This window comes from Pinus tabuliformis, chromosome 3_1 (assembly GCF_031772625.1).
Source record: "Pinus tabuliformis cultivar Carrire ecotype Pingquan chromosome 3_1, CPIR1, whole genome shotgun sequence".
Taxonomy (NCBI): domain Eukaryota; kingdom Viridiplantae; phylum Streptophyta; class Pinopsida; order Pinales; family Pinaceae; genus Pinus; species Pinus tabuliformis.
The window spans coordinates 749,479,630-749,503,123 of record NC_142301.1 but is presented as its reverse complement, the minus strand read 5'-3'; the positions used below and the strand labels follow the sequence as shown (position 1 = coordinate 749,503,123).

At 40.9% G+C, this 23,494-nt stretch overlaps 1 protein-coding gene across 4 annotated transcripts in view; it reads right to left on the bottom strand.

The window, feature by feature from the left end:
- Positions 1–23,494, bottom strand: part of NUDT9 (nudix hydrolase homolog 9) — a 214,829-nt gene that overhangs the window by 60,898 nt on the left and 130,437 nt on the right. For all 4 annotated transcript variants that reach the window (XM_089413231.1, XM_089413234.1, XM_089413232.1 and 1 more), the window contains one exon: positions 20,647–20,795. In XM_089413231.1, coding sequence (XP_089269357.1) covers positions 20,647–20,795 — 149 coding nt within the window. The remainder of the gene's footprint in view (positions 1–20,646; positions 20,796–23,494) is intronic.

The window sequence follows — 23,494 nt, the reverse complement described above, 5'->3', positions numbered from 1 at the left end:
GCCTCTACGCTACCTCTTTCTGCGCCAACCTACTTCTTCATTTTCACTCCCTACTCCGGGTCTTGTTGTCTTGCACTCTCGAAAGATGTTGATGCCCTCTCTTCCTTTCTCACCTGCAACTCTCCCTCTGAATCGATTCTCTTGCCGAACTTCGACCAGTGAGAAAATCGATCTTACTTGGGTAACTAAGTATCTACCTCTAGTGTGTTCTCCAAGTGCCCTGTTGATTTTTGATAGCATCAGATGTGCTCTAGCCATGAAAATTGGTGGAGAAGCTAAGGCACATAAGATCTCCAAGACCCAGAAATGGTTTGGGGAAATTTCACCCGGTTGGAGAGATATTAAAATAATTAATATTTTTAATGGGGTTCCTAAGTCTAAACTTAGGAATATTAAAATATTAATGGGTTTTAATATAAAACTGGGTGAAAAGGTTCTAAATGACATGGATCAAGTCAAATCTAATCTTAGTCGTTGATTAGAGACTTAATCTTGGTCGTTGAAGACTCAACGGGAAAAGTATAAAAGGAGGATTGAGGGTCAATTCGAGACACACCAAGATTGATCAGTCAATTCGATTTTCTAGAGCAGAGTTTGCTAAGAAAATTTGAACAAGTGATTTGCAGAGGGCCAGAGAGCTGACGCAGAGAGCCAGGACGTTGATGCAAAGGCTTCAGGAGATGAGCTGAGGCTAGCAGGGCTAACGCAAAGCCAAGAGGAAGGGCCGGAAGAATTTTCAAGGGGAAAACTAGAGCTGAGAGGCTAAATATCTGTCTCCGAGAAGAGGTATTACTGTCGTGTCACAATCTCTATTGGTTGAGCCATTTCGGCACCCTAGTTATACTCAAGAATCTGCATAATAATAAAACCCTCAGAACTGTTGCACCAGTTTTCCCGCATTGCGTTTTTCCGGGGACGATTGTCCAAAAATAACGGTGTCCCTTGAGAGTTTGTTTCAGTATTTCAGTTGATGATCTGTATATGAGTTAAGGCTGCATTTGTATATAGTTCAGTATTTATATTTATAAATAACTTGTTAATGGAATAAACTAGGAGAAATAAACCAGATAATGCAGTAGGGGCTTCTAACATGTCAGACTTAGAAATTTCAACATGGTATCAAAGCGTTGCAGATCACAGGAGGACAGAACGCATCAGCGATATCGGAAATTTGCAGCAGTAGCAAATGTCCTGAGAGACAGAGCTACTCCCAAGCAGAAGGCAGCAGAGAAGGAGTGACGTAGAAGGCCTGTGTCATCATTTTGAGCCAAAGAGAGGGCCAACACAGAGGCAGAGGCAAAGAAAGGCATAAGAGGCTCACAAAGAGCCATGTCATCCTACTCAGACAAGTAGGCTTGACGCAATTTAGCCTTTGCTGGGATTGCGCAGAGCTGGAGAGCACAATTATTTTCAGTTGTCGAGGCCTAGGGAGCTGTGCATAGATTGTGGATTGAGAAGCTGGTGGGGTGTTGTTTCTGTTGAAGCAAAAGTGTACCTAACGGGACAGAACCAAGGTAGAGGGAGTTGCTACCTTGATGGATTTCTAGCTAAGAAATCCAAATCTGAGTTGCAGTTGCAAAGAGGATTGGAGAGGAGAAGCTCGATATTTGGCGAGAAGATTTCCAGCAAGGAAATCAGGACTTAGAGGGATATTTCCTGGAGGGAAGTCGAAACTTAGAGGGGAGTCCAAAAGAAGAGCGAATATGGCAGTGAATGGACTGAGGGATCCGGATAGGTTGGATGGTGATTCCAACTTTGTCATCTAGAAGGCCAGGATCCTAGCAGTCCTAGATAGACATCGCATCAAAGACTGCGCCTTGAGAACTGTGGCCATCCCAGTCGACCCAGCTGATAATGAAAAGTATGAGGATGCAATGGTGAGGGCAAAGTGCATAATCCTTGATGGGATCAAGGATCATGTCGTCCCACATATTGCTGAAAAGAACACATCGAAGGAGATGTGGGATACTTTGACGACATTGTATCAAGGCACTTCCGTGCAGCGGAACATGCTATTGGAAACTCAGCTGTGGTTGTATCAGATGCAAAAGGGGGAGTAGATAGATCTATTCCTCCTCAGATTGCAGGAGATTTGTGACCAACTTACTTCCATAGGCACTACACTAGATCAAGAGTTCATGGTGAAGACTACCCTGAAAGCAGTTTCCGAGGAGAAGGAGACATATGTCCAAGGCATTTTGGGCAAAGTTAATCTTCCAGGATGGGAAGAGATGTGGGCAGCTCTTTGCAAAGAAGAGATCAAACGGTTGACCAAGGCAGGAAGTAGTGGCAAGGGAAGTTGAGTCAAGAAAGAGGAGGAGGAGGAGGAGGATGTGGCTCTAGCATTTGCAGGACAACAAGGGAAGAGGAAGAAGAAGGACATCTCCAAGGTGAAGTGCTTCCATTGTGGGGAGTTGGAACATTATGCATCCTAGTGTCCCAGGAAGAAGACCAAGGGAGAGGCTTCCGACTCCAAGGTAGCTCCAGCAAAGGCGGAGAAAGAAGTCGAAACTGATGACGACTGTGCCATGAGTGCTCATGCACCTCTAGAGCAGAGGTGGGGAGACATCGAGTTGTAGTCAGGAGGACTACCTACTAGGGGCAAGATCCTTGAGGTGCCCAAACTCTTGGATCATATCTGGCTACGGGAGCCCTTAACGACATTAGAAGAATGAGAGATGTCGGGTAGAAGCAAGATGCCATGGAGCGACAAAGCAGTGCTAGAGTGCAGAGGTCTGTAGCAGCACAGAGGTGGTTGCAACAGTGCAAGAGGCACAGAGGTGTTTGCAATAGTGCGAGAGGCACAGAGGTGGTTGCAGCAATGCAAGAGGCACAGAGGTGGTTGCAGCTGTGCACAGGTAGCAGAGGGAGCACAAGATAGCAACAGTGGTAGCTTCAGCATTAGGAGGCTTCCAAACTGATAAGGATGTCAGAATTTGGATAGATCAATTACTTACTTCTCAGTAATTGAGTTACAGTGCAGCTGTTAACAGTGGCAGTGTTATGGGTAGCATGGGCAGCATGTTGAGAGGGAGCTAAAGTACAGATGTAGCAGTGGCAGTGGCAGTGTCATGGGCAGCAGTACAGGAAGCAGCAATGCAGTGGATGTTGGGCAACAGACCAAGCATCAACACAGGTACTGGTGCGGAAGGATGATGTTCAGTGATGGAGCATTACTAGAGCACATTCCTCGCTAAAAGGGAGTGTTGATTTGTGGTAGCATCGGATGTGCTCTAGCCATGAAACTTGTTGGAGAGGCTAAGGCACAAAAGATCTCCAAGACCCATAATTAATATTTTTAATGGGGTTCCTAAGTCTAAACTTAGGAAAATTAAAATATTAATGAGTATTAATATAAAACTGGGTGAGAAAGTTCTAAATGACATGGATCTAGCCAAATCTAATCTTAGTCATTGATTAGAGATTTAATCTCGGCCGTTGAAGACTCAACAAGAAAAGCATAAGAGGAGGCTTAAGCATCAGTTGGAGACACACCAACATTGATTAGTCGATTCGATTTTCTGAAGTGGGGCATGCTGAGAAAATTCGAACAATTGATTAGCTGCAATGAGGGGCAGTGAGTACATAGCAGAGAGGCAAAGATAGTGCTAGAGGGACAGCACAGTGACCAAAGAGGTTGACGCAGAGGCAGCAGAAGCTATGCAGAGACAGTTGAGGACTGCGCGGAGGCCAAGGGGCCTGCATGGGTGACGCAGAGGGCCAGAGAGCTGACGCGAAGCGCCAGGAGGCTAGCGCAGAGGGCCAGAGAGCTGACGTGAAACGCCAGGAGGCTAGCGCAGAGGCTTCAAGAGCTGAGATGAGGCTAGCAGGGCTGATGCAAAGCCAGGAGGAAGTGCCAGAAGAATTTTCGTGGGGCAGACTAGAGCTAAGAGGTTGAATATCTGTCTCCGAGAAGAGGTATTACTGTCGTGTAACAATCTCTGTTGGGTGAGCCATTTCGGCACCCCAGTTGTACTCAAGAATCTGCATAATAATAAAACCCTCAAAACTACTGCATCGGTTTTCCCACATTGGGTTTTTCAGGGGACGATTGTCCAAAAATAACGGTGTCCCTTGCATGTTTGTTTCAGTATTTCAGTTGATGATTTGTATATGAGTTAAGGTTGCATTTGTGTTTGTTTCAATATTTGTATTTATAAATAACTTGTTAATGGAATAAACAAGTAGGAGAAATAAACCAGATAATGCACTAGGAGTTTCTAACGTGTCAGACTTAGAAATTTCAACATGCCCATCAAGCCTTCTCTTATAATCCTTTCATTGATCGATCAACCGCCTAGATTAGATCCTAATCAATGGCTAGGATCATATTGACTTGATCTTCGCCTTCTTCTAGAAGTTTCACCCACAGTTTAGATTAATACCCATTAACTATTTGAATTTCCTAAGTTTAGACTTAGGGTCCCATTAAAAATAACTAATTAATTTAATAAAATTGTCTCTAGGAGGAATTTCCCAAAATGATTTCTGGGTATTGGAGAATGCATGTGTGTAAGCCTCCCTGCAAAATTTGAGACTTAGAGCACATTCGATGCTACCAGAACTCAACACTCCCTCTTAGCGAGGAATGTGCTCTAGCAATGCAACCTACTGAAGCATCACTCTGTTCTGTAACATCTCCCTCTGCGCTATTGATGTTTGACATGTTGTCCACCAACCACTGCGCAACCGCTACATCTGTGCTGAAGCTGACCCTACCACTGTCAACACTACATCCATACTACAACTCCTTCTGCCACTGTAACTGAGAAATCACCTGTTTCTGCTACTGAAACGGATTCTCTACCATACCCATCTGCTCTCTAAATTGAATGAACATGGCTCTTCCTAGAGCCTTTGTGAGTATGTCTGCCACCTGATCTCCCATGGGGACATACTGTAGCTGAATTGCCCCACGTTGAACACAGTGTTTGATAAAGCAACATCTAATGTCAATGTGTTTCGATCGATCATGAAATACTGGATTCTCGGAGACTTTAATACAACTCTAATTATCACAGTAAACCGTGGTCGCTTCCATCCTTTTTATAAACATGCTCACAAGCAGTTTTCTAAGCCATATAGCTTTGCACGTAGCTATCTTGGCTGCCATATATTCTGCTTCTACTAAGCTCAGAGCTACCGACTTTTGCTTCCTGCTGCACCAAGATAGCATCCCTGATCCAACACTAAAGCAGTACCCCGAGGTACTTTTTCAGTCTACTGAACTACATGCCCAATCCGCATTTGTGAACCCATTCAATCTGACATCCTGCCCTCACGAGTATTTCAATCCATATCTGACTGTTCCACGGATATACCTGAGAATGTGTCTCGCTGCCGCCCAATGCACCCTTTTTGGTTCCACCATGAATTGACTAAGAGTGTTGACAGCAAAGCAAATGTATGGCCTAGTGTTGACCAAATACATGAGTGACCCAATGAGTTGTCTGTACAAGGTGGGGTCCACTTCCTTGTCTCCTAATGCATCTATTTTATTCTAGTTGGTGATCATGGGAGTAACCATGGGTCGACAATCCTGCATTCTGAATCTCTTCAAAATCTCTATAGCATATCTTCCTTGCCAAAGGGAGATCTCCCCATTCTTCTGCCAAACTTCCAACCCTAGAAAATAATGCATCAATCCCATGTCCTTCATGTCGAATTCAGCTTCAAAATTCTTCTTGCAATCCTGTATGTGCCTAGATGGCCCTGTTAAAAACAAGTCATCCACATATAATACCAGAATATGTGGCTCATTCTCTATCATTAAGTAGTAGAGATTGGGATCAACATCACTTTTGACAAATCCCAACTGTTGTAAGTAAATATCAATCCGACCATACCATGCTCTGGGTGCTTGCTTGAGCCCATACAGGGCTTTCTTTAGTTCACAAACATGGGTTCTCTCCTCATGAGTTTTGAAGCCTTCGTTTTTTTCTATACACACCTCCTCTTCTAACAACCTGTTCAAGAATGTTGTCTTGACATCCATCTGGTGAATCTCCCATCCCATTTGAGCTAGTAGTTTTTTAACAGATCTGATAGAGGTGTATCGAGCAACTAGGGTGAAGGTCTCTTCATAGTTTATTCCTTCTTTCTGAGCATACCCCTTTGCCACGAACCTAGCCTTGTACTTCTCTATACTACCATCTGCAACATACTTAATCATGTAGATCCATCGTGATCCTACAACTAATCTATCCTTTTCTCTAGGCACTACTTCCCAAACATCATTCGTCATGATAGGGATGTACTCTTCTAACATGGCATCCACCCATACTTGGTGTTGAACGGCTTCCTGAAAGCTAGACGGTTCTTCAACCTGAGCTACCAATGCCTGGTATCTGTTAGGTTGTCTACACTGCCTTTTCTCGATTCTAGGAGCTCCAACAAACTCCTATGCATCCCTCAGTGTCTGTCGTACTTCTCTGTTGGTTCTATCACTGGTGGTGGGAGGCTCAATGAACTCCTCCTCCTGATCCTATTGTTCCATCTGCTGAGAACTATCTGGATTTTCTCTTTCTGAGGAAATACTGGTACTGGTCACTATACTAGATCTAAGTGTCTATCCTCCTATCTGTCCCCCTAGACTAAATTTGAACCTCAAAGGAATCTTTTGCAATTCTCTAGTCAAGAACCATGGTGACTCCACGGAAGAACTGATGGCTGGAAGAAAATATCAAAACATGGAACCTCCATCTGTAGTTTAGTTACGACAGCATTGTCGCTTAAAAAAACAGCGCTCAAGACACACCAAACAATGTGCACTATTGATCTGTTGGAGACTTATATCACATTTGAACCCCATCACATGGGCAAATTTGGAAGGGCAGTGTTTGCCATGCATTCAGAAGATCTCAATGCTTAAATAGGTGTAACGTGTCCATACGTTAAAAACTCATTTTGAAGGGCAAGCGTAAGAGAAAATGAATCAGAATAACGCATTTTAAGCAAACAACTTTTGTAAAATAAACTGCAAAAAGAATTTGGGCTTGGAAACAGTGAACACGTCTTCAATGAACAGCAGTTCATATACACAAACATGTCCAAACGCATTCTTTAGACACTCTAAACGCAATTAAGCAGTGGCAAATGCTCATGAAATGAACTGTTACTTACCTGATAGGCTGTAGTAGTCCGCTCCTCGCACGCAGTGCTGCTTGCACGATGCTTGAAGGGAGGTGTTGCTCGCACGATGCTCGGCAGGAGCTACTGCTCATAGGACGCTCGACGAGAGGGAGGGAGGAGTTCTAGAATGATGAATCTGAACAGTGAAATCGAACGTTGTGAGTGAAGCGCTCAGCGAACTTGCAAAGGCTGTGAGTGTGTTGTTCATGGTTTAGGCTGCCGTTTTTATAACATGAAACAGCTATTTTCCAAAACCCTAAGCGTTAATTAAAGATTAGGTTCAGCGTTTAGTTAATTAAAATGGTTTTTTTGCATTAAAGGTGTGCCACGTCCCCCCTCGCCCCCCCACATCCCCCTCGTCCCCCTTTTCGGAAACGCCCCCTCAGGAAAGGGAAACGACTCCCTGGCACGTCCCCCTGAGTTTCCTCATTTTTGGGAGTGTGGGGAAACGTCCCCTACTCGTCCCCAAGTCCCCGGAGCACAAGGGAGCGAGGAAACTAGACCCCTTTGGGGGGGGGGAGGGTCCCCGTGGAACACTAGGTGTTACTGTCGTGTAACAATCTCTGTTGGGTAAGCCATTTCAGCACCTTAATTGTACTCAAGACTCTGCATAACAATAAAATCCTCAAAATTGTTGCACCGGTTTTCCCACATTGGGTTTTTCTCGATACGATTGTCCAAAAATAACGGTGTCCCTTGTGTGTTTGTTTTAGTATTTCAGTTGTTGGTTTGTATATGAGTTAAGCCTGCATTTGTGTTTATTTTAGTACTTATATTCAATGTTGCATTAATCGTTATCGGGATAATATCAACGCGAGGAAAAAATCAGAAAAAATCGTAATTATCGGGGAATAATCGGGAAAAAATCGTTTGGTACAAAAATATTCTTTTTTTTTTCAATTTTTTTAATATCTAAACTATCTACAACATAAAATAAATACATTGACACATAAATATGATAAAAGAACTAATATATAAGATGTTTAATATCATTTCTAGTGTTAAAATCACACATAACATTGAATCATGTCCTGAATAGTAAGTCCTGACTCCTGAGTCCCAACTCAGCCTCAAAATATCAACAAAAAATATAATAATGTATCTCATCATGTCATAATGTCATATACAATAAAATGAAGAAAATAACTAAAGTCTAATCCTATTGATTTCCTCTGCCCCTCTTGTGAGAAAATGCCACAGCTTTCCCTTCCCCTCTAGATGTAGATGCTGGTGCTGGTGGAGTTGGCTCACTCAAGAAGCTGAAGAACTAGAAGTAGGAGCTATAGGAGGTAGACCACGTCCTCCACTGGTGGCAGGGGTAGCCCGGGCAGGTGGTGTCACATGGAAACATTACAATCTCCCAATCCTGAAATCCTGAAAAACTTTTGAATGAAATCTAAAATTCTACTTTCTCCATATGAAACCCAATGAGGTCGGAACCACTCTCAAACATCCTGAGTCATTCCATGGTAATGTTAAAAATTTAAGTAAAAGAATGAAAATGAAGATTAAGAAGAATGTCACTTTTACTTTAAAAATTTAACATTACAAAGTGACATTCTCCTTAATCTTCATTTTCATCCTTTTACTTAAATTTTTAACATTACCATGAATAGCATATCAATACTAGGGCCTAGACTTGACCATTAAGCTGCCCCACTCAAAAATTATTTGTTTCTTTCAAAAAAATTGCATTTCGAACATTTAGCATCCCTTATAAACCGCACTGCCCCGACCCTCGGTGATAAATTGGGAAAAAATCGTCGCATATAAAAAAAACACGAGTATTACTCGCGATAATTTCGGCTTTGGGAAAAAATCACGATAAAGCGATACTATCGCGATTTTAACAACACTGCTTATATTTATAAATAACTTGTTAATGGAATAAACAAGTAGGAGAAATAAACCAGATAATGCAGTAGGGGTTTCTAACGTGTCAGACTTAGAAATTTCAACACGAACTATCCCTGGCCCTTAGCTGCAAGATCTCCCCAATCGATTTTCCTCCTAAGAACTTCTCACCTCAGAAAATCGATTTCCTCAATCTGTGTTTGCGTGTGTTCTCCAATTGACCCCAAGCCTTCATTTATACTTTTCATGTTGAGAAATCAGTGGTCGTGATCTAATCTCTAATCAACGACTAAGATTAAATTAGACTTGATCTTGGTCTCTTAGAAGTTTCTCACCCATATTTTCATTAATATTTTAATTTTCCTAAGTTTAGACTTAGGAACCCCATTAAAAATATTAATTATTTTAATAAAATACAATCCGGGTGGAAAATCACCAAACGATTTTTGGGTCTTGGAGATCCCATGTGTTCTGGCCCCTCCACAAAATTTTGGAGCTAGAGCACATCCGATGTGACCCAAAAATAAACACCAAACTTGACCACCAAAGATCCCTACAATAGTTCTCCACAAGAGCTCGAACACCTCAAATATCATACCAGAAACTAGGCTATACCAGGATTGTAACTTCAACCACAAACCATACTTGAACTCGGCCTTCAAAACCCCAGAAACCAGCCTTCAAACATGTTAATTTTAGGTATGTTCTATGCTTAGAGCAATTTATTTCAATTTTCACAGTTAGCTCAATATCTTTTCCAGATCGGCAATCACATCAGTATTCAAGTAAACTACAGATAGAACATAAACATAAATAGCAGAAGACAAGCCAAGACAAGAGGACACAAGATGTGGCGCTAGCCAGCGACAAACCCCAATGTGGGGAACCCTTGATCAATTCTTCTTATATGTTCTTCAATAGTTCAGCAGAGAGAGAAAGATAGTACGTTTACAACAGAAGTCAACACTTTGACTTATCTAGATAAGAGCATAGATCATCTCTAAGAAGATGATACATGAGATCAGCTGAAGACATGCTGCTTCAACTGATTCTCCAAGGTGACTCCTTCACCTATCATTGCGTTGCATTTCGTCATCATGTTGCACCTCATCATCATGCTGCACCACGCTACACCCATCATCACTATGCTGCATCTCATCATGATTCATTAATCATGACTGTACCCATCATTGTACTGCATTATGTGCCATTGTTGCACCATGTTGCCATACTGACCTATGTGCTAGTTGCATCTTGCTTGCTTTTTGTCCCTAGCATACTTGTTGTCCTTTGCATGCTTGTTGTTGCATGGTAGTTGTCCCTTGCATGCGTGTTGTATTTGTTGCTAAGTACCATACAATTGTCCCAATGTTAGTTAGTTGTCTCTTCCATGCTTCTCTCCTTCAGAGACAAATACTCTGGTTGTTCCAACAATTTCGGCAATTTCGGTTATTCCCGATAGTTCCGGCAATTCCGGCAATTCCCGGCAGTCCTGGCAGTTCCGGCTTTTCCAAGCAGTTTCAACAGCTCCCGGCAGTTCTGGCTTCTGCCCTCTGCATCAGCTTTCCCGGCTGTTCCGGTTGTTCCCGGTTGTTCCGGCTATTCCCGACAATTCCGACAGTTCCGCCAATTCCGTCTATTCCTGGCAGTTCCGGCAGTTCGCAACAGTTCCAACAATTCCGGCAATTCTGGCTATTCCCGGTAGTTCTAGTAATTCTGGCTATTCCGGCTATTCTTGGCAATTCCGACAGTTCTGACAATTCCGGCTATTCCCAACAATTCCGACTATTCCTGGCAGTTCCGGCAATTACGGCTATTCCCAACAGTTCCAGCAATTACGGCTATTCCCAACAGTTCCGGCAGTTCCCGGTAGATCCAACAATTCCAGCAATCCCAACTATTCGACTATTCCTGGCAGTTCCGACAATTCAGGCTATTCCCGACAGTTCTGACAATTCTAGCAATTCCTCATTGTTCCGGCTTCTGCCCTCTGGATTAGGGCAATGTTATCCCTTAGGACCTCTCCTCCTACTAAAACCCAAAGACAAGTAGAGAGAAATAGATTTCAAGTGTGTTGAAATGACTTGAAGGCCGCCTCTATTTATACTAAAACATTGAGCACAAGTGGGGTTTATTTGGTTGCTGGCCGACCTTGACGAATTGTCCCATAACACAAATAAAGTCATATCTCCATGAATACTTATCGAAATCGGATGATCTTCAAATCAATCCTACACCTCTCGATGAGAGGGATCCAAGAAAAATATTAGCTTCCACTAATAAGATGACCCACATGGAGTTTCGCCCTAGTTGCCAAGTTTAACAAAACAACAGTTGACCTCAACAGTCAATGCACCTGAACTTGGCCCTCAAAGCAAAGCTGAATTCTGCCTTAAAATCTCCAAGACTCGGCCTTCAAACTAAGCCTAAACTCGACCTTCAAACACCAGAATTCAGCCCCCAAAAAATACTTGAAACTCAACCTCAGCAAGACTGAAGTTCGACCTTCGACGAGGCTAAACTCACCTTCAATAGGGCTCAAACTAGACCTCTAGAATAGCTATGAAGCTTGCCTTCTAACCAGGACCAAAACCTTGCCAAAGAGTGCCAAAAACCCTTCACATAAAACCTCTCCAACTTGGCTTCACTTCACTTGGCTCATGAGGTATGAACCTTAGAACTGCTACTTCGCTTTGCTTAGACAGACTCGAATTGGCCTAAGTGAGTGAGTCCTAGGTTATTTTGTCATGTCCCCATTTTTATTCTTCTTCACAGTATAACCAAGGTGGATTTCCAGGGTAGGAGATGGCCAGGTCAGTGGAGCAGGTTTATGTCATCAGGGGCCCCGATGGAGTTTTGAGGAGTTTTTATGGGATTTGATGGCATTCGCTTAGAATATTCCATAATCCGCACAGTTTGCCTTTCGTTCCGTCGCATTCCGACAACTTTTAAAAATCAACGTTATTATTGGGCATAACTTAATTAATTATGCTCAAGGTGGCATTCCAGGGAGATTAATTGATGGAACACCTCAGTGTAATAGCTCGTTGGAACCGGAACAAGAAGATCTATAGGATGGGATGTTGAGAAGAGACTTACAGTGTCGAAGAAAGTATGGTAGGTGATTTTCCATTTTCCTTAGTTAAAAATGACTTCAATTAGTCATTTAATTAAGGAGAAATAATTAATTGGAGAAAAAGAGCCAAAAGTGACTTAAGTGAAATAAAATAAAATTAAAGGTCACTTAAGATAAAGTCAATGGATGAGCTTCTAGAATAATAATAAAATAATAAAATAAGATGCTTCTAGAGGCTTGGAGATCTATCCATCAGATCTATAAAAGGGGAGGATGAGATCATTTGGAGACATGTTGGGTTTGATATTGTTTTCTGTATGAGAAGTTGAGAACCAGGTTCTCTACTCCATTGGTAGCCCCAGGACAGAAACCCTCGAGCGATTCACCGAGAGTGGGCGAGCACCCATCTTGGTGAATCCATTCAAGGTTCACAGGTTGCAATGTATTGTTTTTCAGATTGTTTTGCAAGCTAATTTGTGGCATTATTTTAGATCTATTTGAGGCATTTTTATCTCAACTATATGGGTTGTATGTGCATGTAAACCGTAGTTTATATAATATAATAAAGCTGAGGATTTCTTGTTCAGTGCGTTATGGGATTGCATTGTTCTATTGGCTTAAATTTTACATGGCAATCTTCTGTTTATGAATAGAATTTTTATCTGAAGCAATTTTGAGTTAGAATTTGAAGAAATTTTTTGCTTGTTCCAAATTTATTTCATTTGGGACATTACAATGGTATCAGAGCCTTGGTCTTGGCTCAAACTGAGGGTTTTGATGCAGATCAACATTAGAAGAAGATTGAGGGTTTCAAGGTTATTTGCAGTGACTCCGCAAAATGTCGAATTTTTTAACTTGCTTGCTTATTTTGACAAATCTAGGAAAAAATTGTTTTGGCCATCCTACTTCATGAATGTGCGACATATTAGCTATTGCAAGCGCCCACATATATCAAAGTTTGTTTTCTTTTTGCAAAGCGCCCAAGTTGAATTTATTAAAGAGGACGTATTAATTAAAGGCCAACCTTCACCGAATTTCATAAGCAAATTGTGAAGCCAAGCCCCAGTCGTCCGAAGCCCTATCCGTCGCCGCACAAACGACAGAGCCGACAATGATGAAATTGGGTTTAGTCGCTTCTGTTCCGGAAGCCACAAAGTTATGAACATTATAGCAGAACAAAGGAACCGCCTTGCGCATTTGTTGTCCGTGGAGCAGAGGCCGATTTATCTAATTGTTGGAGCGAGATCGATTGGCTGGATGAGTTAAGCACACAAGTGCGTTGACATTTGCACAAAACTGGTCCGCTCATCGTGATTAATTAGCACGTGGAATACAGTTGCAACAACAACGCCGACAAGGGGATGTTGGCATAAGTTGGACAGTCTGTTGCAATTGGAAAGGGCCGATATCGACATTATGAGAGGGTTGAGATATCGTGGAGGATTATTGGCGTAGAAACAATGTCGCCGTCAAGCAAGCCAACGTCAACATCGATTTTTCATTCCCGTTGTGGTTGAAATTGTTGACACAGGAGCTTGCACGGGAGTCGCGTCGAGTTTTCATTCCAGCTGTGGTCGAAATTGTTGACAAAGGAGCTTGCACGGGAGTCAGGTGATATAATTTCAAAGGCCGAGTCAAAATTGTTTTTGAAAGAGCCGCATTACCAAAGGCCACCGCCAAAATTCTCATTCGAATTCTTTTGCCATGAATGGGGAGCTAAAATTTTGTATTGAAAGGAATTAATTAATTGAAACCGTCAGCGTTATTCCTTTTGAAAAAGTTGAGCTTCCTTCTTGTTGGTGGGCCAAGTTGCCAAACAGGTCGAGTTTCCTTAGCGGGGTGAGTTATTTATCTTTGAGGAGTTGTACAAGCAATTCCAGGAGGACCGCATTCTCCATTTGCTCCACCAAGGCCGAGTTTGCATACATGATTATCACCTGGGCCGAATTGTTGTGTATGGGGACCATGAACCATCATCATTGAGGCCGAATTGAAGTCGCCCCTTGGTGAGCCGTGTTCCAGTTAAAGAGGGTTGAGTTCATTTGCAGTTGGGCTGAGTTTTGGCAGTGGGTTCCACGCACAGATTTGTATGTTGGATTGTGCTGCTTCTTGGCAACATCATGGTATTTTCCAGAGGGTAGTGTGGATCAGCGCCAAAGTTTACGTAATGCAGAGGACAGAGGCTACATATTGTTCTTGGATGCAGAATGGCAGTGAAACGAATTGCAGCTAAAGTTTGTTGACCACTCTGGAGCCATCGCACAAGTGACTTGAGGCCATACTGTATGCACATTGGTTATATCAGAGACATCGTGATCAATGCAGACCTACGAATGGGACTGCCCAAGAATGCAAGTGCTTTAAATCCCAAACAAAGAGTCCCAGATTTCGAAGGGAGAATTCCACTGTCCGGGAAAGTCGAGTTGTTGTGGCGGGTGATCAGTCTTTCCAGGTTTACCTTTTCCTTTTTTCTACTCCATGCGCACTCTCTCGTTCACTTCATAAAAAAATTTGTGGTGCCTTAGAAATCGATACTCTATCAGCATTCATTTCATTCATTTGCCAGAGAATCTTTTTGGAATTTCTGAAGGAGTCAAAAATCATCTCATTATAAGGTTTGACATAATATGTTGTAGCATTAGTGAGGGGGTTAGGGTATACGTTGTTGAAGTGATTAGTATACCATTATGGCATAGCTAATGTATTGAAGACCACATGTTGTGTTGCTCTGTTATACTGTTTTTATCCATAATATAGTAGGAACAATTGAGTCTAAGTCTTGGGCTATCTTAATAAGTCAAAGTTGGTCAGAGAGTTGGTTGCTAGGGTTATGACTGTTTAATGTCTATAAAGTGTTGTCGACAAGTGAAATGTATTGCTAGAAGTAAGCTAAGGTGTATGTGAGAGTCTGGTCAATTATTGTGTATAAAGTCAGCTATGGAGAAATTCATAAAACTCCTGAATGAATTAAACAATACAAAGGTTGGTTCCTTAAACCAACATGCATCATTTGACCAAAAACCCACACAGAACAGCAAGCCATTCTCAAAAGGGATCCACACTCTTCTCCAGCAAGAAACGCCAAAGGATTTGCAAAAATCAGAAATAGGACACAAGATTTTTGCACTTGGAAGAGATTTGAAACACATGAAGGTCACATGGAAAATCCTTTTCAAATTAGATGAACTAGATGCACTCCTCTCCAAAGTAAGCCAGTTAGAAGGGAAGGAACTCATTTGGGCTCTAAAACTAGCTATGTTTGCTCTCATACAACACAAGTTCATGGAGGAACCGTGTGAAGGGGTTAGACTCCCAATTGTATCTTGTCTCAGTAACATCATGAGACTAACCGCCTCTATAGCTCCTTACAATGATGATGTTATGAGAAGAGTCTTCAAGCTGATAGTAGAGACTTTTCAGGACTTGGACAACAGTGCAAACTCTACCTTTGGGAAGAAGCTTGAGGTTCTAAGAATTATGGCCATGACTAGGACTTCTGAAATCATGTTTGATCTAGAGTGTGATGGTTTGATCCTGTAGATGTTCCAATGCTTCTTTAGCATTAGGAAACATCACTCTGACACAGTCATAGCACACATGCAATCCATCTTATCATCATGTATGAGAGGTCGTGATGCCATCTGTCGGGAGTTGCAGTCTCAATTGTTGTATGTTTGGAGGAGAGAGCAGTTGATCTCACCTGTTGCTTATGGTCTAGCTGAGAGGTTGGTTGAGCAGAACATTGGGTTGTTCAGGAGACAGTTGACCAGGGAGGAGCAGCTCAGGTTTGGGGGCTCATGCAGCAAGAATGAGATGAGGAGGAAGGGACTTTGCTTCATCTACAAAGGACCTTGGGGACCTAACCACTCATGCTTGAGTGACACTGAGGAGATGACAACAGTAGAGCAGGGAGATATTCTTTATGTCTGTCAGGATGAGGACTCTTCATTGGATGAGTCCATGAGTTCATACGATGAAACCTTGAGGAGCACAAGCAGTCATATGGATTTGATGACAGTAGCCCAGATATGCATCCATGTGTGGTAGAGGAGTACGAGGAGCAGCTGATTGTTCCCAACTAGGAAAGAGATAAGGGAGCAAATGAGTGGCTGATGGTTCAACATAGACAGCACATAGAGGAGCATGAGTCATGGCAAGTCATTGACATTAGGCCAGATTCATATGATGAGCAGTATGTGGCTCCTAGGAGAGACATTCAGGATAGTGTGTCACCAATGATGAGTCAACATGAGCAGCATATGATGGAGCATGAGTCAGTTGAGGAGGATGAGGTGCACAGTATGCATGATGAGCCTTTTTTGGAGAGCCAGTTGGAGGTTCATATTGAACATGTGATGATGGAGGATGAGCAGACACCCTTAAGGTCTGTCGTGGATGAGGAGCAGACAGATGTACAGACAGCTAGCAAGGTGACAATGTTCGCTGACACTTGTCCTCAAGAGATGTTGGAGTATGACAGGACAGTTTGGCAAGAGATTGGTGGATTGGAAGAGCATGGAGTTTCCTATCAAGCGAGGGAGATGGCAGTGCATCCATCTTTGGGTCTACCCATTGATGAGGTGCAAACAGGTGTAGTGGCTACTAGTCGAGCTGCAACATTTTCAGGCAGCAATCCTCTCTAGGAGTACATAGACAGGGCTTGCAGCACATTTTTGCTACTTGTACCCATTACAAGGAGAGAGGCAGGACTTTCTCAATGGATATTGCAGACCAACCAGATAGGGCAACATGAGTTGAGCATGGACCAACATCAACATAGTAGACTTGTTCCTTACACAGGAGTCTGTGACTTAGATTGGTGGGAGATCATGATTTGGTATCCTATTGATGGAGTATCATTCTTAGTCAAGAGCAGTGCACTGCAAGAGCCCTTAGAGGTGGGGGATATTACATGCTCCAGTCTGCAGCAGAATGTGGGTTGGCCACTCATCAGTATATCAGCACAACATCAGTATGGTGACATTGACCTTAGGGTATGCCAAGGATTGGATTGGAGAGAGGTGATGACTTGGTACGTAGTTGGCGGGATAGCATTCACAACCGAAGCTATAGCACAGCAGGAGCCATGGAGCATTGATGCTCCTTAGTGGCATTGGGGTGCAGGTGGATCTACTAGTAGTGGTTGAGTCAGAGACGAACATGGGATCCAGGTATTGGAGGATCCAGTCATATTTCGATAGCTTGGAGGTCAGACGTGGACCAGTGGTTTGTATGGGATCCAGGCATCGGGTCTCAGTTGCGTCGGGCCACCAGATTGGTCCACAGATTTGGATTGCTTGAGAGCAAGCAATCTTGGGGTGGGAGGATTGTCATGTCCCCATTTTTATTCTTCTTCATAGTACAACCAGGGTGGATTTCCAGGGCAAGAGATGGCCAGGTCAATGGAGCAGGTTTATGTCATCAGGGGTCTCGATGGAGTTTTGAGGAGTTTTTATGGGATTTGATGGCATTCACTTGGCATATTCCATCATCCGCACAGTTTGCCTTTCGTTCTGTCGCATTCCGACAACTTTCAGAAATCAACATTATTATTGGACATAACTTAATTAATTATGCTTGAGGTGGCATTCCAAGGAAATTCATTGATGGAACACCTTAGTATAATAGCTCATTGGAACAGGAACGAGAAGATCTACAGGATGGGATGTTGAGAAGAGACTTACAATGGCCGAAGAAAGTATGGTGGGTGATTTGTCATTTTCCTTAGTTAAAAATGACTTTAATTAATCATTTAATTAAGGAAAAATAATTAATTGGAGAAAAAGGGCCAAAAGTGACTTAAGTGAAATAAAATAAAATTAAAGGTCACTTAAGATAAAGTCAATGGAGGAGCTTCTAGAATAATAATAAAATAAGATGCTTCTAGAGGCTTGGAGATCTATCCATCAGATCTATAAAAGGGGAGGAGGAGATCATTTGGAGACATCTTGGATTTGATATTGTTTCTTGTATGAGAGGTTGAGAACCCGGTTCTCTACTCCATTAGTAGCCCCAGGACGAAAACCCTCAAGTGATTCAGCGAGAGTGGGCGAGCACCCATCTCTTCCCTTGGTGAATCCATTCGCGGTTCATAGGTTGCAATGTATTTTTTTCAGTTTGTTTTGGAGGCTGATTTGCGGCATATTGTAGATCTATTTGAGGCATGTTTATTTCAGCTATATGGGTTGTATGTGCATGTAAACCGCAGTTTATATACTATAATAAAGCTAAGGATTTCTTGTTCAGTGCGTTATAGGATTGCATTGTTCTATTTGCTTAAATTTTACATGGCAATCTTCTGTTTATGAATAGAATTTTTATCTAAAGAAAGAGTTAGAATTTGAAGAAAAAATTTGCTTGTTCCAAATTTATTCCATTTGGAACATTACATATTTAGTGCATTTTCCACAAAATCTAGGCTAACTTTCTCATTTGTTGGGCTAACTTGTACACTGGATGGGCTGACTAGATAGACTGTATAACGAATATTCAAAAAATCATTTCTCCGTAACCATGAGAAGTTAAGAGGGAGTACCATAAATTGTTGGAAAGGTCTTGAGATAAACTTTCCAAACATATATATTACACTCCCATTTGAGCTAGGTCACTGGTTACTGGAGTAAAAGTGCATTCAAATATAGGGTATCTAAATGGGGCATCAAAAATCCAAAAACAATATTTCCAGATGGCATGAAATATATCCTTGGAAAGGTCTCGAAATATGCTATTTGACTCTATGCATTTGGACAGCCTTTGACACCAATAACAACCATTTTCAACACATTTCATGTGGACACTTGGCAATTGCCTTGGTTTGATGTCTATTTTTGGTGGTGCATTCCCTTCATGAACATTACTTGGTGCATACTACTACTACTTTGGATGAAGGCAGATTGCCTTTGAGAGGCTAATTTCCACATGATATAACATGGTCAACCATGGATTTAGCAAAAAGATTTAACTACACCATTATTAAAATATACATTGCACTTGTCATGGAATTGGTTAGAAATAATAATATTTTGTATGTATGAGGGAAGAGACTCACTTTATATAAAGAGGAGCTCCTCTCTCCATCGTGATGGTGGAGAATTTGGGGATTGAGGAGCTCTCCCCTTGGGCCACATTGTACATCATTCTGCAAGCTTAATGGAAGATTGGAGGCATTTTATCTATCCTATGTGAGACTCTATTTATGCAATTATTTCACATATTTATTTTGTTGAAAACTTTTAACACTAGTCATGAAGGCCTTGTAATGGTGTATCTACCAATTGGATAATGTAATGTAAGAATTTCATTCTACTTATATTCATTGTTGTTAAATTCAGTGTTCCACAAGGACATGTCTCCCAAGGTGGGGGGCGCACTCCCCATGTTTCCCACTCTCCAGAGATAGGGGGATGCCTAGGGAAACGTTTCCCCACATCCCCCTTTTGGGAAACAAAGGGTGGAACGTTTCCCCAATGTGGGTGGATAGGGGTACTTGTGGGTATCCCACCCTCAAAAATGAGTGGGCACCTCCCTAAATTTTGCCTAAAAACAATAATTTATGAGTGGGAAAGCTCAACCCTAGGGCCCTATTAAGGATATGTTCTTAAATTTTTACATTACCATTAATTGTTTCAACATGTTTGAGAGTGGTTCCACCCTCATTGGATGCTTAGGACTTTACATCATACAAAGGTGCTAGATTTTGATGTAACAGTCAGATACAATCTCCTATGGCATTGTCTTCCATTGAAATTGAATACAAAGGCACTACTTTGGATACACAAGAAACAATGTGGTTAAGAAGGTTACCTAATAAATTGGAGTCTCCTCTAGAGGACGTTATTGCACTCTATTGTAATAATCAAAGCACTATTGAATTGCCAAATGTCTGATTGTCCTTGCAAATTCAATTCACATCGAAATTTATCACCGCTATGTGAAGGAAATGATGCAAGGAGAAGTTGAGAACAAATCAAGAAGTATTGTAGGAGTGAGGAGCAAATTACAGATATCTTCACCATGTAGGCCAAGTTTGTGAAGCTTCAAAGTATGGTGGGGATGAAAGAGATTGGCATTAAGCGAGGAATACTTGAGTATTAATGCTTAAATCAACTCTTCTTCATGTGTTCTGATCTTCATACCCCAAATAAGCTCTACGGGGGAACCTGGGCAATAAAGTTATGTGGAGTTTAATGTACGCTTGGGAGTGCTCCAGATGTGGCTCTAGATGTCAATCCTTAATGCCTATTGAAAATCTAGTTATGATATTATGAGTCTAACATTATGTGGTTCTTATGGTTCTGGTCGCATGCTTTATACTATTGGATACATATTATATCATCTCAATTCATTTTTAACATTCAGTAACAAGTTCTTTATTACTGTTATTAAGGGTGTAGTTGCAACTCTCTCATATGTTGGGTTTCTTGCTCACATCCCATTATTTGCCTTCATTACATTTTGGGGTTTGGTCATAAATTGTATAATTATTTTCTTTCAAATTTGTTTTGTGGTTTCAACCTACATATTCGCTCTACAAAACAAAATATCCAAAAGAAATTATTTTTTTTAATTTTAGACTGCATACATACCTCAGAATGTCCTCCAGGGAAGACCAAATGTCCTGGAAACTCACCTACATTGTGACTTCTTTCTAGCACAAGAATAAAATTATCAATTGTCTCGACAATTGCTCCATTACCTAATGGGCTTGACGTGTGTTTGCATTGCTCTACATCATCTGAGACAAAAGCAATTTCTAAATTTCTTGATATAATACAATGCATGTAGAAACTAAAGCAACTTCCTCACTATCAAATCTAATTCAAGAATTCCAGCCACTTCAAAACAATTACAAATCTAATTAATGAATACCAGCCACCACAATAAGTGAAATGCATGCTTTTATTCTATAAAATCCTTAGACTTCATATATGGGATCAAATGTTAGAGCTAATTTAAAAATTCAGTCCACCAATCATATGATAAAGTAAAAGAATGACTAAAGACAAGGTTGTCAAAGATCTTAAATATTTGATAGTTATGACTGAAATAAAGTAGAGCTAAATGTTATCAAGAACTACAATGAAGACATTGTCTTATTATAGACAACGTCCGAAAAATATTAGGAAATGGAAAACAATCAAACAAGGATTAGGCCAGGTGTTGCAAACAGATGTTGAGATTATGAATGAAGGACTACGTAGATTTGACAACAACTAAGACATTAAGAATGAACAAAAGATTATTAATTTCCAATAGTGACCAAAAAGATGTTTATTGAGACTCATAGTTATCACCATTATAGTCAAAGTGCCAAAGTAAGGCATCTTTAGCTTATTCTAGAATCTAAACCAAAAGCTTAAGTGAAAGTAATAGCAAGAAAGGACTACGTAGATTTGACAACAATAGTGACCAAAAAGATGTTTATTGAGACTCATAGTTATCACCATTATAGTCAAAGTGCCAAAGTAAGGCATCTTTAGCTTATTCTAGAATCTAAACCAAAAGCTTAAGTGAAAGTAATAGCAAGAATGAACAAATTGTATTAATGTAGATACAAGAATACCATGACAAAAAAAGAAAGAAACAATTATGAATATTGAGCAAGGGACCAAAAAAGAAGTCAATGACATAAGGCTAAATGTATCATGATCACTACCATAAGGGAGTGCCTATTCCATCGTCAAGTGAAATATCCACCACAAAATTCTAAGGAATTAAAAGTATTAACGTAAATACAAGAATGCCATGACAAAAACAAAAGAAACAATTATGAATATTGAGCAAGGGACCGATAAATAAGTCAATGACATAAGGCTACATGCATCATGATCATTACCATAAGGGAGTGCCTATTCCATCGTCACATGAAATATACACCAAAATTCTAAGGAATTAAAAGGAAATGGGGAAAAGGGGTAGCTCAACTAAAGAAAAAAAGGTGTCATTTGGTTCTATGATCATATCTCCTTATTTATTCCCATTCCTCACACAAAATCGATGTCAAAGTGTGCTTGGCACATGCATACATCTCAAAGGTGCGTAAATGGTAGAACCAACAAAGTTCCAAAAGATAAACATGAGAAACTCAAAAGTCCTAATCACAAAAATAATTTAGAAATGATTTAAAGTGAGATTAGATGTATACTCATGACAAAAGAAATGTCAATGGGACAGAAAAGTACGTTTAATACAAATAGTAAAATAAGTATTGCATCTCTTAAAAAGTAATAAATCTCAAATAACATCATATCAAGAAAATTAAAAAAAAAGAAAAATATAAATGTTTAACCAATGGAGCAAACCATGTATAGTATATAAGAGAATAGTCAACATGAATAAGAACACAATGAAGAAAGGGGGTTGTTACCACAAAATATAACAGGCCTAATGCAAATCCCTACTAGGTAATCTAGACCGTATAGCAACAAGATATTGGCCACCATTGTCACCTCAGTGCCTTCTCTCCAGTTGTTTAGTCGTGAATTAAATCCCACAAGGGAGACTTCCCTATAAAGATCACCCAAGGATATTTACCGATGTTGCAAACATCGCGATTTAATCACCTAATTGCGAGCGATGATTTTATCGGGCATTTTTTTCCAAATGAAAAAAATGAGATTTTATCGGAAAAAATTGCGAAAAAAAATCACAAGCCGATGCGAAGAAATTTCCGATGCGCAGAATGATGACTTTATAAAAGTTTTCTTGTGTTTTTTTATTTCATTTTGCAAACAGAGGGCATATGGGAGTGCTAAGAGGCGATCGAATCTACAAGGACGATAGAGGAGAAATCCGAGGGTATTTAGGATCCCAAGCAAAGAAAGTTTGATTTTGGACCCAGTTTCTTTAGCAAGCCATGGATTTTAAGTATGGGCATCAAATTCAACCTTATTTTTTTTTGTTTTCTCCTTGTTTTTCCCTGAGTTTCAGTCACCCATATATTTTCCATGATTTTGCTAGGGCAGGAGGTGTGCTTTTTTTGCCATTATTGTTTCATTGAGTGGAGAGGGTTTTTTATTGTCAAAAATTCAAAATGTTGATTGTTAATTTTATTTTTTTTAATTCTTCTTGTGCCCTAGGTTCAATCTTACATTAAGAGTTCAACAAACATGCCAAGACATTTGGACCCTCTACGAGAATATGGTGAAATCGATGGGGGGTTCAATAGATCAAATTTGAGTTGCAAGTTGTGTGGGAAATATATGACAGTGAAAGTATTCTGACTGAAATTCCACCTAGCACAAATTTCGGGACATGAAGTAGGACTTTGCCCAGGTGCAACTCCAGAAATCATCTGTAAAGCCCTCAAATCATTAAAAGATATGGAGTCAACCAAACTGAACAAGGAAGCTATGAAGACTCAAATGGCAAGGGGTGGAATGGTGGTAGGTGACCATGAGAGTGGTTCTTCTTCAGCATCAACTTCTATAGTCA